This window comes from Ranitomeya imitator, chromosome 10 (assembly GCF_032444005.1).
Source record: "Ranitomeya imitator isolate aRanImi1 chromosome 10, aRanImi1.pri, whole genome shotgun sequence".
NCBI classification, from domain to species: domain Eukaryota; kingdom Metazoa; phylum Chordata; class Amphibia; order Anura; family Dendrobatidae; genus Ranitomeya; species Ranitomeya imitator.
This window is the reverse complement of record NC_091291.1, coordinates 90,625,295-90,640,731: the sequence shown is the minus strand read 5'-3', so window position 1 is coordinate 90,640,731 and position 15,437 is coordinate 90,625,295. Positions and strand designations below refer to the sequence as shown.

The following is a 15,437-nucleotide window of genomic DNA, read 5'->3' as shown; positions in this document are numbered from 1 at the left end:
TTAGTTCCATTTTTCCAACGGAGTTATCAATATAAAGTCTAAAGAAAGTTCAAAAAGAGCGAGGAGCAAAGTTCAAAAAGCAGTCTTTCCGGAGCTTTGATTTAGTGCCTCCGGGCTGATAAAAAGTTCAAGAATATGCAAGAAGTTCATACAGACAAGTCTCTGTAGGCACTGGGCTTAAACGTTGCAGACTGATAACAATGACTATACTACATTTTCTGTTTAACTATATACGGCATAACATATATACAATTCACATTATGAGCTTTATAGTTGGTAATCTGCATACCTGGCCGGTAATTGACCCTGGGTACTACGCTGTGATCTACGTAATAGCGGTGTCTCTTCATGTGGTGTACTACTGTCTACTGCGGATGTAGTATCTGCCCGCTCTGCTAAAGATAATTCCACGACTATGGAGTTGGCAAGTCCACCGTGAATGGGATTACTCTGACCAGGAATCTGTTCTTCCTGGCCTGGAACCTCCTGTAGTACGGGGTCAGCCTCTTCCTGTCTTGGGACTTCTGGTATTGGGTTTGGTGTTGGGTAAAAGGCCACCATGGGAACCACTACTGCACCATGGTATGTTAGTAGGGTTTTGGGAAAGTCTCCTATACAGGTGTGATACACTTCCTCTTATTTTTCCTTTACTGGTTGAACCTGTATGGGTTGAATAACTTCTGGTTCTGGCTGGACAACGTCTGGCTCTTTCAATGCTTCCGGACATAATTTAAGATTGTCTCTTGACACTAGTACAGATGTTAAGCCTCCGTTTTTGCTAATGAGACACATTTTAGGATTATCCACTCTTGTTGGTAAAACTGTGTAGGGTACGGCTTCCCACTGATTGTCCAGTTTATTGGTTCGACGATTTCTCTTGAGCACTTGGTCACCTGGTCTTAATGGGGTCGCTAGAGCATTCTGGTTGAAAGTTCGCTCTTGTCTTTCTCTAGTTTGCTGAAGGCTTCTTTCCACACTCTCTTGCACTTGGCGATACTGCTTTTGCCGTATGATATCCCAATTGGAGTCTTGGACTTCTGCGTCTGGTTTCAGAATTCCCATTTCTAGATCGATTGGTAATTGGCCGGGTCTTGCACGCATAAGGTAAGCTGGGGTGCAATTGGTGGAACTCACCGGGACATGATTATACAGATCCACCAAGTCAGGCAATTTCTCTGGCCATTGATTCCTTTCTGCCTCAGGTAAAGTCTTTAGTAGTTCTATTACAATATGGTTCGTCTTCTCGCATAAGCCGTTTGTTTGTGGATGATAGGCCGTCGTCCGGAACTTTTTGCAACCATACATATTACAGAATTCTCTGAAGATCTCTGATTCAAAGGCTGTACCTTGGTCGGTGAGAACCTGTTCCGGATATCCATGGGGTCTACAAAAGTACGTTTGGAACGCTTTGGCTGCTGTTTTTGCTGTCAGATCTTTTACGGGTACTACTACCAAGAAGCGTGAATAATGGTCCACGATGGTCAAGGCATAGACATAGCCAGACCGGCTTGGTGTCAACTTCACGTGGTCCATGGCTACAAGTTCAAGTGGTTGTTTGGTGATTATGGGCTGCAGTGGTGCTCTTTGGTTCTTTTGATCGTTTCTTCTGAGGTTGCACGGGCCACAATTTCTGCACCACTGTTCGATTGATTTTCTCATCCCGACCCAATAAAATCTTTCTCTTAGAAGTACTTCTAACTTTTTCCAACCGAAGTGACCAGCACCATTATGGTAAGCTTCGAGGACCATCTTGACATCTTGTTTAGGCACGATAATCTGCCAAACCAATTCATGTGTTTTCGGATTGGTGTACCTTCTACAGAGCTTCCCTTGATACAGGAACATTTTGCCTCTCTCTTTCCAGAGTTGATGCGTCTCTTCTGGGGCATCCTCATCGGGATATGCACTTTGCTCAGTTAACAGTTCCTTCACCAACTTCACAGCCGGATTGCTGTCTTGGGTGTCAGCCCATCTATGGTGTGCTAACGGATTTAAATTCACCTCTTGTTGTTTCTGATAGGTACTTGACTGATGATGTTTTGCCTTGGGATGATGGAAGGCTGGTAGTTCAATTTCTTCAAGCTCCCCCATTTCTTCTTCTACATCTCTCAAGTGTGGCATCCGGGATAGGGCATCGGCATTTCCATTCTTGCGACCTGCTCGATACTTGATCTTGAAGTTGTAATTAGATAACCGGGCTATCCATCGCTGTTCTAACGCACCTAATTTGGCTGTGTCCAGGTGGGTCAACGGATTGTTGTCAGTATAGACAATAAATTCTGCAGCGGCCAGATAGTGTTTGAAACGTTCAGTCACAGCCCAAACTACTGCCAGTAGTTCCAATTTGAAGGAGCTGTAATTTTCTGAATTTCTTTCAGTAGGCCGGAGCTTTCTACTTGCAAAGGCGATGACTTTCTCCCGACCTTCTTGCTTTTGTGACAGCACCGCTCCTAGTCCCACATTACTGGCATCGGTGTAGAGGATGAAAGGTTGATGGTAATCTGGGTATGCCAGAACCTCTTCTCCGGTTAGTGCCTTCTTTAGTTGTTCAAAGGAGTCTTCCCTTTCGTCGTTCCACTGAAAAGGAGGGTTTCGGTTTGAAGGTTTCTTCGTCTGCCCTACCAAGGTGTCTTGCAAGGGTGCTGCCAACTTGGTAAATCCTTTTATAAATCTGCGATAGTAACCCACCAATCCCAGGAATTGTCTCACTTCTTTTGCGCTGGTAGGTCTTGGCCAATCCCTTATGGCGCTTATTTTCTCGGGATCTGGTGCTACTCCCTCCGAACTCACGATGTGTCCCAGGTACTGTACCTTTGGCTTGAGAAGGTGACATTTGGATGGCTTGACTTTCATGCCATACCTGGATAAGGCTTCGAACACTTCTGCCAGGTCTATTAAGTGTTGTTCGTAAGTCTTTGAGTAGACGATCACATCATCTAGGTACAGGAGGACGGTCTCGAAGTTCTTGTGTCCGAGGCAGCATTCCATCAGCCGCTGGAAGGTACCGGATGCGTTGCAGAGTCCGAACGGCATGCGATTAAATTCACATAGACCCATTGGTGTGGTGAATGCCGTCTTTTCCTTATCTCGCTCAGCCACAGGGACTTGCCAATACCCGCTTGTTAAGTCTAAGGTGGAAAAATAATTAGCAGATTTCAAAGCAGTTAAGGACTCTTCTATCCTAGGCAAGGGGTAGGCGTCTTTATGGGTGATGTTATTAATCTTCCGGTAGTCTACGCACATTCTCATGGTTCCGTCCTTTTTTTTGACAATCACTAGAGGGGCCGCCCAGGGGCTACAGCTGTCTCTTATTACCCCGGCCTGTTTCATCTCCCTCAGCATATCTTTTGCACATTGATAGTGAGCGGGCGGTATGGGTCTATATCTTTCTTTTATTGGGGGATGGTCACTGGTGGGGATTGTGTGTTCTACCCCTTCTATCCGTCCGAAGTCCAATGGGTGTTTACTGAAGACTTGTTCATATTCCGTCACTAGCCTATACACCCCTTGTTTTTGATGGGTAGGTGTTGAATTTATGCCCACGTGTAGCTGTTGGCACCAATCCTCCATTTCTCCATCTGAGCCATTGCCTTCCACCTGACAGGTTGGTTCTAAGGGCTCAATGGTTGTGATGGCATTGTTGTCAACAGTACAGTATATAGCTTTGCCATTGTAGCATACCTTGGCAAAGTGACCTCTTCCTCTCCACAGTTCAAAAGTCGTACCGGCACTCGTCCCCGGTGTACCTCGACTATCCCTCGTGCTGTGAGTATAGTGGGCCTGCTGTCGGTGTACACTGGTTCTATTAAGGCTTGATAATCTCGTCCCTTAGTACCAATGGCTGCTCTACACCATACCAGCATTTCTGTTTTTGGTGGGATTACAATAGATGTCGGATCACTTACCCTCACACTGCCGATTTCTCCACCTGCAACTTCTACCTGTTGCCTTAACATCAATACTTTTATTTCCCTCCGGAGAACTCTCTGCTGGCAGGATTGGGCAGTTTCAGCAATTTGCTGTAAGACAGAAATGACTTCGGAAAAGCAGTTCTCTAACACATTCATTCCTATCAATACAGTTGGTTCACAGTTCCGCCGGTCAACATCAACAACAATTATACCCTGTTTCTTCAATTCTACTTTACCAATCTTTATGGTCATCTCCCTGAATCCTAGTTTCGGTACCAACTTACCATTACTGGCCCATATATCTAGTTCAACATCAGAGGGCCCTTTATCAATATCTGCATCAGCCCAGTACCTCTTATAAAGGATATACGGTATAGATGAAATCTGGGAACCTGTGTCCAGCAAAGCGTTGAGGGGCATTCCGTCCAGCACGATAGGGATAATGGGTCGTCCTCCGATGTACCTGTCGTGCCAGGGTGTTGGGCCTTGAAAGTTCATTCCTGCGAAGCGGCCCGAGTAGTGTATAAGCGGGTGGTTTCGTCAAACTCAATCTGACAGGTGCCCCGCCCCTATCAAAGTGTATCAAAGTGTGTAACCCCTCCCCTCCCCTTGTTTGACGGCTGGTATCCAGCTGTCCCTCCTTGTTTGATTTCCCCTTTTGATATAGTTTAATATAGTTTAATTTGTTGTAGTTTTGATATTATTCCCGTATTTTGTGGAATAACACATGTTTATAATTATAGCCTAGTCGTGTATTTATTTTACACGTGGTTTATAACACCTTTCTCATTTGTTTTATATTAGATTTTATACGTAGCCCGAGACTGGTGTTTCTGTATGCAATCCTACATCCTGTTATGTGAAAAGTATTCTCATATTATACCAGTATTTCTTTTTATATTTTATTCACAGTGTATCCATATAGTGAATAGGGCTGATGTTTCTGTATGCAATCCTACATCCTGTTATGTGAAAAGTATTCTCAAACACTAACTAAATGGTGAACATTACCTAAATTAGGTTAACTGTGGGTCAGAGGTTTATAGCACCTAGGTCAAGCAATTGTTGTTGTATTTGCGTACCCCATAAATGTTTATTTCCACAAACAGAAAAGTTATTGTGTCCTGAAGATGGCATCTGAGGTTATTTGTTATCTACTGAGGCCATTGCAAGCTGTGTTTATTCACATTGTAGCAGGTTTTATCCTTGTGGCTGCCTTATATACACAGAAGAGATATGCACCAATGTCACAACACAAGTTATAATATGACCCAATGTTACAATACAAGTAAGAAGCGGCGTGTTTTATACGAATAAAAACCAAAGACACGATATTGTAAAAAAAATTTAAAAGATTTATTTCTCACGATAAAACAGCATCTCAAAGACATTTCAACACTATAAAAAATTCTTACAGAATATAAAAAGTAAAAACATTACAATACAGTAATATGACAGTACAGTAACAGTACAATGAACAATTACACTTCTTACAAAATAATTAATATAGCGTTACAAGGCGTGTACAGCATTTATCCAGTACATTCTTTACATCGTGAGCCACATGGTTTGTAGCAGCGGTAGAGACCTTTTTTTAGGTAGCAAAGTTCCACGTGTGGTACCTAATGACGGGGAATGTAAAGATTGAATTGTACGGGGTGACGCCGCTAACTTCAGCGGTGTAGATACAGAGCGTGTCTCACTGTTGGTAATTTTTAATTCATCTAAAAGCTTCCTAGTAGCGGGGTTACCCACAACTGTAGACGGCATATTTAGCTCTGCCATAGCCTGCATAAATGAATCCCAACCCGGCGGTAAATTTCTACTGTTCAGAGCATGACTCTGCGTTGTACTACGTACCAAATCCAGTAAGTTAGACCCTGGTATTACGGATCCTTTGAAAATAAATTCAGCATTATTATTCCATGCTGTGACATTTTTATTCTGCAGCAGCCTGTTTAGTAAAAATTCAGCATTCTTTTTATATCTTTGGTTTATATGGCCGACAATTTCAGCGATCTCATGATTTTTATCAGAGTCGGTATTTGGCAATTGCTGCTGACCAGGATCAGGAGGGCTAACGAGATTTAAAGCCGTTACTTCTTTTGAGCTGTGCCTCGTATGTACCAAGTAGCGTTGTAGCACAGCGCTATACATTTTAATTTTCACATCATCGGGAATGTCACGACGCTGTAAAATGTCGCTAATCTCACCATCAAGGCGCCGAATAACACTGTCGCGTATGTTATCTGTAGTACCGGGTCTTAGTTTGTCTAGCTCCTGTTTGGGGACTAGATACATTTTCGTTGTATGCTCCATTATCTTCCGGCGATCAGGCTTGTTATTATTGGGATTGCAAAAGCTAAAAGAGGACCGATAAACCCGCCGGCCTGTTTTAGTAGGCGCTTCTTTTTCTTTATGGGCTGAGACCTGTCGCTCAGGGTTCTTATAGCTTTACGCCACTTCTTTAATATACCTTTTTGGCGCTCTTTCAGCGGAATCCTGCCTTTTAAGATATTTAAAGCAATCTCGCCTATGGCTGTAATTAAATCATTGCTTGCATCGCGCAAAATAGACTTTCTGACAGCGGGGGTTGCTTTCACTAGGGTTTTTAAGAGAGCCCAGTTACGCCGGAGCCTCTCAGACATCTTTACATCACAACGACCACAGCGTAGAATGTCTGATACCTGGTAAAATTCACTTTTTAGAAGTTTTTTTCTTCTGAACATAGACAGCGGGCAGCGCGGGTGGAAACAACCCAGTCCTTAAACGCAGATCCTCAGGAGTATTAGCTCTCAAATCTACAAGCAAATACCCGTAAGGCTCCCGCGTGGCATCCTCAAAAGCTTCTAGGAAAAAACGTGTTTTTCCGGGATACATCTGACGAGCTAGAGTTAAAATTTGTAATTTATCTCGGGGGTTGTTAAAAAGCACCATGTACTTTGTGTTTAAATTTATCGTACGGCTTTTCTTGCCCTGACAAAATATGTTTTGCACCAGGTAGAAAATGCTGAGATTTCTGTGGTGCACATACTTGGTAAAGGCTTTTTCTATCTCACAATTCTCACTAGCACTCTCCATGAGATCATCAACAATCGCCAAATTCACCTTCTCCGGTGGGAATAATTCGTCATCTACGAATGTATTCGGCAGACCCTCCACAAATCTGGCGTGGGGAAAAGAGAGAGAGATTTCATCATATAGTTTTTGCCAACACGAATAAAACCATACAATATTATCAGGTTTCTGAGAAAAATTAGCTTCAATATTATATAGCAGCTGTTTTACAAAATAGCTCTTTCCAGAATTAGACGGTCCTGCTAGAATGCACGAGAACGGGTGTTGCAGACGCGTATCCATCACAATACACGACTAATACCCAAAAGGTAATGTTGTGAAATCGTCTAATAGTCGCCGCTTTGTATAAACGCACTTTTGTGTTTTGCGTAATGGCCTTGTTTCAATATCCCAGTACTTTTTATTTCTCACAATGGACGCCTGCTGTACGACAATACGTTTCTGAGTTTCTGCGGCAGAATTGCGCGGGTAGTCCAGAACTAGATCTTTCAGACTGTTGAAATTAATAGATTGAGAGTTACCAACATTTAGTGTTATCCCCTTAACTTTTAAGACAGTTTTACCGGTGTTGAGTTTGTAGCCGTAAGTTTTGGGGCCCGCGGATACAAATTCTGTGATGTGTGTACCATCGGGTATTTCACTGGTCAGCTCCCCCAGGTAATCGCCTAAAGGCGGTTGCCACTCACCATCTCTCTGTACAAAAATAACTGAATCTGTGTCGTGATAAAGGCACCGCTCCTGCAGCCGGTCCAGCAGCGAATAGAGCTCTAGCCGAGCATATGCTGTTGTAAAACACGCTATAAAAATGTTTGTGTTTTTGTTGAGTGTGTGATGGCCTTTTGCATATTTCCAGTTAATGGTTGCGGTGTCATCATCAAGGAAATGTAACATCGAAATGTCATAGTAAGGCAGGAACAAATACTTAAAAAGCTCATCTGGATCCCTAACAATGCTGGTACATGATAGATTAGATCTCTGAGCAAACTTTCCCCATAAAGAATTTAAGAAAAGCTTGGAGATCTGTCGCTTAGCAGGATTGACAGCTATATTTTCAGGCCGTAATTGGACACCTTCTTTTTCAAGAAAAGAGTCAATGTACTGCCGCTTCTTGGCGTCATCAGTGCACCAGCTAGGATAACCAGAGGCTTCCTGCTTATCCCTAAGATGTAATTTAATGTAAGGCGCAAACAGATCATCAGTGGTTTTAGGAAAATGCCATATTTCATAGATGTGAGCGATCCGATACCCTTTTTCTATAGCCATCTCGAGCTCTATAGTGCACCAGGTGCCTGTCAGCGCCCGTTCTTCATCACTGTGGGCACAAATATCTGCCTGGGAATTTGCAGCGCATGTGTAACAAAGGGGAAACATTAATTTTTTGTTGAGTTTTACCGGTAGAACTGGAAAAAATAAATCTCTCGGCGGGTAGACCTTGACTCTAGCAATGCCAAAGTATTTTTTAATGAATCCAAAATTGTCGTAGATGATGTCTGGATGGCCTACAGGGTATGTTTTAGTTTTGTTTACAAAGGGGTACAGACTGGTGAAATCATAGTAGTGTAAAGTCTCCCCTTCTTCCAGATGGTGATAGAGCTTAATGGCGTTAGTTCGCCCGCCATAAAGCGCATCACGGGGGTCTAAAGGAACGGGGAATTCCATCTGACGAAGAAATGTTTGAAGGTTAGAATCATTTTCAACCATTTCATTCCACTCATGTTCCCACATCAGTCTTACTGTGTACCCGCAACACTGTAAGTAACGCTTTTTAGCTAAAAAGGTGTAATATAACTGACCGTAGGACGTGCTTGTGACCTTATTTGTGTCATTTTCATTATAGCACACGGGACAACCGTGGTAAAAACACCCCTGAAATTCAAAGGCTATGTGCTGGCCGCTAACATAGGCATAGCCATCTAGAAAATACTTCCCGACCTGTTTTTCACCGCCTCTCAAAGCGTGCTGTATGTCGATGTTCTCAGAGTGGGCTACATACATGAGCCACTGTATAGCGGGTGTCGAGTAGCGCTTTTTTGCCTTGTGATAATTATCACCAGGTAAAATGGCGATTGTCTTTTTTGGAAGAAATTTAAACCGGTACATTGTCATACACACCGAGGCCAGGGTGATGAGCTGAAAAGGATCAACACATCTGCGCACTACAATCTTTTGCTTTTGACGCTTACAGTATTTTTTAACATTTTTCTGAGTCATCTGCATAATACGCTCTCTATAGATCTCGCAGGCGTGTCTCAAAATTTCAACATCTTGTTTGCAATAAGATTTTAGCTCGGCCTTGAAGTCAAAAGTTGTATTTACCTGTGTCTCATACCACTCCAGGAACTCTACCTTCTCGCCAGGTGACATGTACTCCACCCCATAATATTTTACATCAGGTATGGGACCTACATAATTTTGGTTTTCTCTGGTATTGAAAAAGTGTGGAAAATGTCCTTTGCCTCCTGAAAAGCCCATGGCCTGTGGTAATTTACTGAGTTTCATGGGGATAAAATTTAGAGAGTCTATGAACCTTATAGACAAATCGGGTAGCGACACACACAAGAGGCGGCCACCTTGGGTTATCAACTGTACTTGTAGTTTTTCAGAAATCAGTTCCTTAACAATAAAGTATGCATCATATCTTCCACCATTGTGGGCAATAAATGTATGATCTGAAAATTTACCGCTTGTAAAGAACTGTACAAAGTCATGTGTACAGGTATCACCCTCAAACTCCCAGGAGGGGTGGCCATACAGCGTTGTAGCATAAATGTAATTCGGGATGTGCGTGCCTGTCTCCTGCATACACTCAAAATCATAAAAGATATAGCAATCTGACTCATCCTGTGCTACATACTTCCGCATGTAACAAAGATGAGCATCGAATTTATTTATATGTCTGCGACATACAGGACAGCGCAAACCATTACATTTATGCTCTGTTTCGCTATTTCTGGGGACAAAAAGGTTGCATTTATCACAAAATGTTTTAAGTCTGCAGAATGCTGGGTCGCCTAATCCAAATTGTTTGTGATAATCTAGGCACACGCTCGAGCGGCAATAAACTCTGCAAACAGTACATCTGGGCTGTTGGTCGGCACCGCTTTCTACGCAATTCTCTCTCTGACAGGCTTTACAAAAATACTGGCAGGAGTGGTTGTTTTTGTGGTGAAACACTGAATTGCAGAGCTCACAAAAGTAATCAGCACCGATAAAACCCTTCATATTTTTGATACCGTAGTAGTGATTATCATGGAACAATATGAATACTGTTTTGCCATTAGCTGTATTACCGCTCTCAAAGTAACGCCAATCGCCCTGACTATAGTACAGTACTTTAATGGTGACCCCCAAATATTTTTCAAATGCAGGGATGTCGCTAAAACTCACTAATTGATCATCAGGGATGCCCAGTGCTGCGTGTATGTTTTTAGAGCGGCTCAGTAAAACACCATCAGTGACATTCGTGTCGTCCATCAGGGCGCACACACTAGCAGCCAAACACAGATTTGTCGTGTAATTGTTAAAATCATACAGCCATTGTCTCTTTTGTTTAATGATCTGACTGCTCGCTATAGATTTCAAGCGCCTTTTTTGTTTTACACCACCGCGTCGGTTTTTAATGATGGTGACGACTAGCTTTAGCGAATTGGATGATATGCATTCACTGTTACTTTGAAGTGCGCGGGCAACAGCATTTAAAAAAGATTCGGAATTAAAATCTTCACGGGTTTGTTTTGTAGTGAAAATAGGGTCTAAAGTATCACCGGCATCAAACCTTAACTGTACAAAGTCGCCAGGTTCAATGTCCCTGATGATTCTATCCAGTAATGCCTGAATGCCCTCATGAACAATATTCAAGCCCTCTTCAAATGATCGTACACGCTCCAAATTTACAAATCTAAAATGATCTGTATGTATATGACCATTGAAATTGCGGAGGGCCCTTTCATGATGATGGATGTGTTGCAAAAATACTGTATGATCGGGGCGCCGCACATTACCAGCAGCGTCTGCGGATTGTGAATTTTGTGTAGATGCCTGTGCGGCAGCTGCAGAGCTGCCTGGACTATGTGAGTGCTGTTCTGACTCTTGTGACGACGTCTGTGGTGACTGTAGAGGCATTGCAGGACACATGTCACCACGGCGCCTCCTAGAGCATAGCGCCCGTCTAGCGCTGACCAACAATTTTAGAGCCCTCTTTATAACTCTAGCCCTATTATACCTGGGTAGTGTTAGTTTAGGTGGTTTATGCATGCCGTAGCCGACCATATCTAGTCATAATGGGGTCGCTGTAGTTGTTATCTCGCCATCCAGCAGCAGGCTCCGAAGTGCGTATAGTTCGGACTTATTAGCCTGTGTTGGGTTTTGTGTTAATAATAATTTTTCAAAAGTATCGCAAAAAAACATTATTTTGGGGACCCAGCGTTTGTAGCGTAAGTAGCGGCCGATGTGTTCCTGAAATACAAGCATTTCAACGGGGTCCCAGCTGCGGGATTCATGCTGCAGATCTATAGCTGGCGCATGAATCCGTGGCTTTTTACACACCTTAAGCTCTTTACACCCCTTAACATCATCCGGCCGCGACCTCTTTGACCGTTTCTTAACATTAACAGAGTTAGATACACAGACATGAGATATGTCACCCAAATTAGAGGGTCCTGAGGGTCCGGCCCCAGAGGCATTAGCAGGACCCGTTACACATGGCGCTGACGGTTGCATAGTGTGGGACATACGTATAATGAGCGGTTCTATGGATGGTTGCTTACCATCAGCGAGCTGATCAATCTCGCGATCATACTCTTCACGACTCATCGTGGCTGTGGCACCCACGGCGCAGGATGCGGTTGGTGGCTCTGTAACATGTTTTGTTTTCCGCTTATGTTTTCGGGGTACCTCGAGCACTTCTGGATATAGTAGCGCGGGGTCATTCACACGGATTGTCGATGGCTGTCCGGTACTTGGATGGGGTATTTCACGATGGTCCGACGGTACAGGGTTTCCTGCGTCCTGCACCACGCAGATCGGTGATAGCGGATATGCTCTAACAGATCCATTAGCCGTCTGTATCGCTGGCCACGCTTGTGCTGCGCCATTCTCGGTGATCTGTAGCGGCTGTAGAGGTGCTGGAGGTGTTTTTCTCATGACTTTGCGCTTAGCTGTAGGAAAGATTATACATGTGTCAGATATGTGCGAGACCGTCGCAGGCCGCTGCGCATAGCTGCAGGAAAGATTATACGTGTGCCAGATATGTGTGAGACCGCCGCAGGCCGCTGCGCTTAGCTGCAGGATAGATTATACATGTGTCAGATATGTGGGGGCCATGGATCTCAATGATGAAGCACGTGCATCATTGACTGTACAGAGACTGTGCATGTATACCAAAATATACACTTACGGGATAGCGATGTGTGGTGAATGATTGCCGTGGCGTCTTCTGCAGCTTCTGCGATGCTCTCCATTAGCTCCGGTATATTCTCTTTTGTGAAAATTCTTCTAGGCTTCAGTTTACAAGCTATAAATAAAGATACAGGCCTTAGTAGAGGCGTGGTGGATTTTCGCAGAGCGGTTGTGCAAAAAACTTTTCATATGATTCTCACCTTTCCCTTTTTTGCCCGCCGGTCCGAGCTGTTTTTTAGGTGCTCTAGAATCAGGGCTGTTTCTCGGCGTGGGGGTCTGGTACATCAGTTCCTCAACAGGCGTCTGATTGTGTTCCGTGGTGGTTGGTTCTGGAAACATGTCGACATCTGTAAAGAATTAATATATATATTTACACGTCTAAATACTTAAAAGCTATATACACACACACACACACACACATACATACACAGCAGTCACACAACGCACCTATGATGTCCTGAGTCAAATCCCACACAGCAGCGATACCTGCATTAGTGTTACTATACTCAGCTCCAGGTGTATCACACTCCAGAGTAGGCACGCTGAAGCCGTTTAAAAAATCATCGCTATAGTTGCTGATAAATTCATCTACAGCATCGGGGGTGTTCCTGGTAAATTCATCTAGATTATCGGGGATGGTCCTGATTAATTCATCTTAAACAAGAAAGAATAAACAATATAAAAATAATATATAAAAACAGCCCTTAGTTAGAATGGGACACTAACAGATACATGTATATAAATCTTGAAACATACCTATTACCGAATCCGCAACTTGACTGGAAAAAGCCGAAAAATGTTGGGATTCCATCTAAAATAAATTATCTGTGTAAATTTTATGCGCAAACTATATTATCCACACACCACCACTCGTCAAACTCATTTATATACCCCAACAAATAAACTGCTCCCCGTGTATAAATATTCTTATACTACGCAAATCATGGGTAATACGGCTAAGTCTTTCTATATTAATCATGCGCCACAAATATGATTTATGCGGTAAAACTATATTACACAGCCCCACTAAATATACCGCTACTGTATAAATATGACTATAAATATGTCTATGTTAAACAACACACATGTAGTAAGTAAACGCTGCAGGCGCTAGTTAGGGCGTATTGCCAGTTATTAACTACTGTATTACATAAATTATGTTATAATAGTTGCCCGCTGATAAGTCTTTCTATATTAATTATGTACCACAGAATATGTTTTATGCAGTAAAACTATATTATACAACGATACTAAATATGCTGCTATCCTCCAGTATAAAACTAACTTATTAGACAAATAACACCCTTAATTATGGTTTTAGAGATGCATAGTTAAATATAATTAAGCATTTGCGAATAATAACACAACTGTCTTATATACTTACATTTAGAATAGCTTGCTTTTTTTTTTAGTCTAGTCGGACTTCTGGTGGATGTCTGATGTACTTAGTGGGCCAGCCACCTGTATTTATCCTGAGTGTCAGAAACCAGCTCACCTGTTAACACCCAGAAACACACCCAGTTACGCCCCCACCACACGCCTGCTGTTAACACCCAGAACACAACCATACATGCAATTAATGCATGCATTAACTCACGCATGATATATCCGGATTAAAACAGGAATTTTTATACAGCTGAATTTCTGAAAGAAGCAGTCTGTTGATTAACGAACCACAATCATTTTAATCAATCATGACGTCTAAATCGTATGATGCCATATTAGAAAAACAATATTTTACATGCCGCGCACCCGGCTCATTCTCGGGTATTGACAAATTATTTAGATCTGCAAGAGCACGCGGTATAAAGAAATCTGATGTTATTGCCTGGTTAAATAAGCAAGACACCTACACGCTACACAAGCCTGCTAGAAAACGCTTTTTGACAAATAAAATTTACGTCTCGGCCATTGATGCGCAGTGGCAGGCGGATCTCGTAAGTTTAATTGACTATTCAAGGGAAAATGATAATGTCAAATACATCCTGACGGTGATTGATGTTCTATCGAGATACGCATGGTGCGTGGCCTTGACAAACAAGACAGGCGCTAGTGTCGCCAGATCGTTCGAATTAATATTTCAAAATGATAAGCGCATACCGAAGAAACTGCAGACGGATCGCGGCAAAGAATTTATAAATTCATCACTCAAACAGCTATGTAATACGTACAATATTCATCACTTTTTTACAAACAATGATGTAAAAGCCGCTATGGTCGAGCGTTTTAATCGCACATTAAAAACCCGTATGTGGCGCTATCTTACGCATCATAATACCTTTAGGTATATTGATATTTTACCGGATTTGCTGCATAGCTACAACCATACGTACCACTCAACGATCCGCTGTAGTCCCGCGTCTGTGTCAGAGAGAAACGTGATGCAAATCTGGCGCAATATTTACAGTTCTACTATTACTAATAAACCGATTAAACCGTCTTTAACGGTCGGCTCTCATGTGAGAATATCGCGCTATAAATCGACCTTCTGTAAGGGCTATGAGAAGACCTACAGCGATGAGATTTTTTTAATCACCGGCGTCTCCAATAAATTTCATAAACCCCTTTATAAAATCAGTGATTTAGCCGGAGAGCCTGTAGAGGGGTCATTTTATAAGGAAGAGCTGCAAAAAATACCTATGGATGAGGATCGTGTCTACAGAGTAGAAAAGATTTTGAGAAAAAAACGTGTCAGGGGTGTGCGTCACTGCTTTGTCAAATGGCTGGGCTACCCCGAAAAATTCAATAGTTGGATCCCGGCCTCGGAGTTGACAGATATATAACCATGGAAGCGGGCTCATTTTTCGTGACATTACCCAGTAATTCGTCAATTAAAATCTACCCTGAAAACACAATATCGGAGTACAATACCAAGTTAGCGCGGGCCGTTCATCTTTCGGCAGATTATGAGGTGGCGTTAACGGAAATACAGTACCCCCATACGTGGAACACGTTTGATGCTTTTGAAGGGAGCTTCTACGCGGCTAAACACGGCGAACCTTTAGTACAGTATCACATAAAATCAGGATTTTACTCGTCCATTCCTAAGCT

General features: G+C 42.8%; 1 protein-coding gene across 1 annotated transcript; it reads right to left on the bottom strand.

The window, feature by feature from the left end:
• Positions 1 to 5,134: 5,134 nt before the first annotated feature.
• Positions 5,135 to 13,443, bottom strand: LOC138651026 (uncharacterized). Its single transcript, XM_069740956.1, has 6 exons — positions 13,143 to 13,443; positions 12,834 to 13,040; positions 12,587 to 12,733; positions 12,385 to 12,501; positions 11,756 to 12,145; positions 5,135 to 7,077 (listed from the first exon to the last, which is right to left on the bottom strand). Exons 1-6 carry the CDS (start codon positions 13,195 to 13,197, stop codon positions 7,046 to 7,048), a joined length of 948 nt encoding a protein of 315 aa, XP_069597057.1. The 5' UTR covers positions 13,198 to 13,443; the 3' UTR covers positions 5,135 to 7,045.
• Positions 13,444 to 15,437: the final 1,994 nt, after the last annotated feature.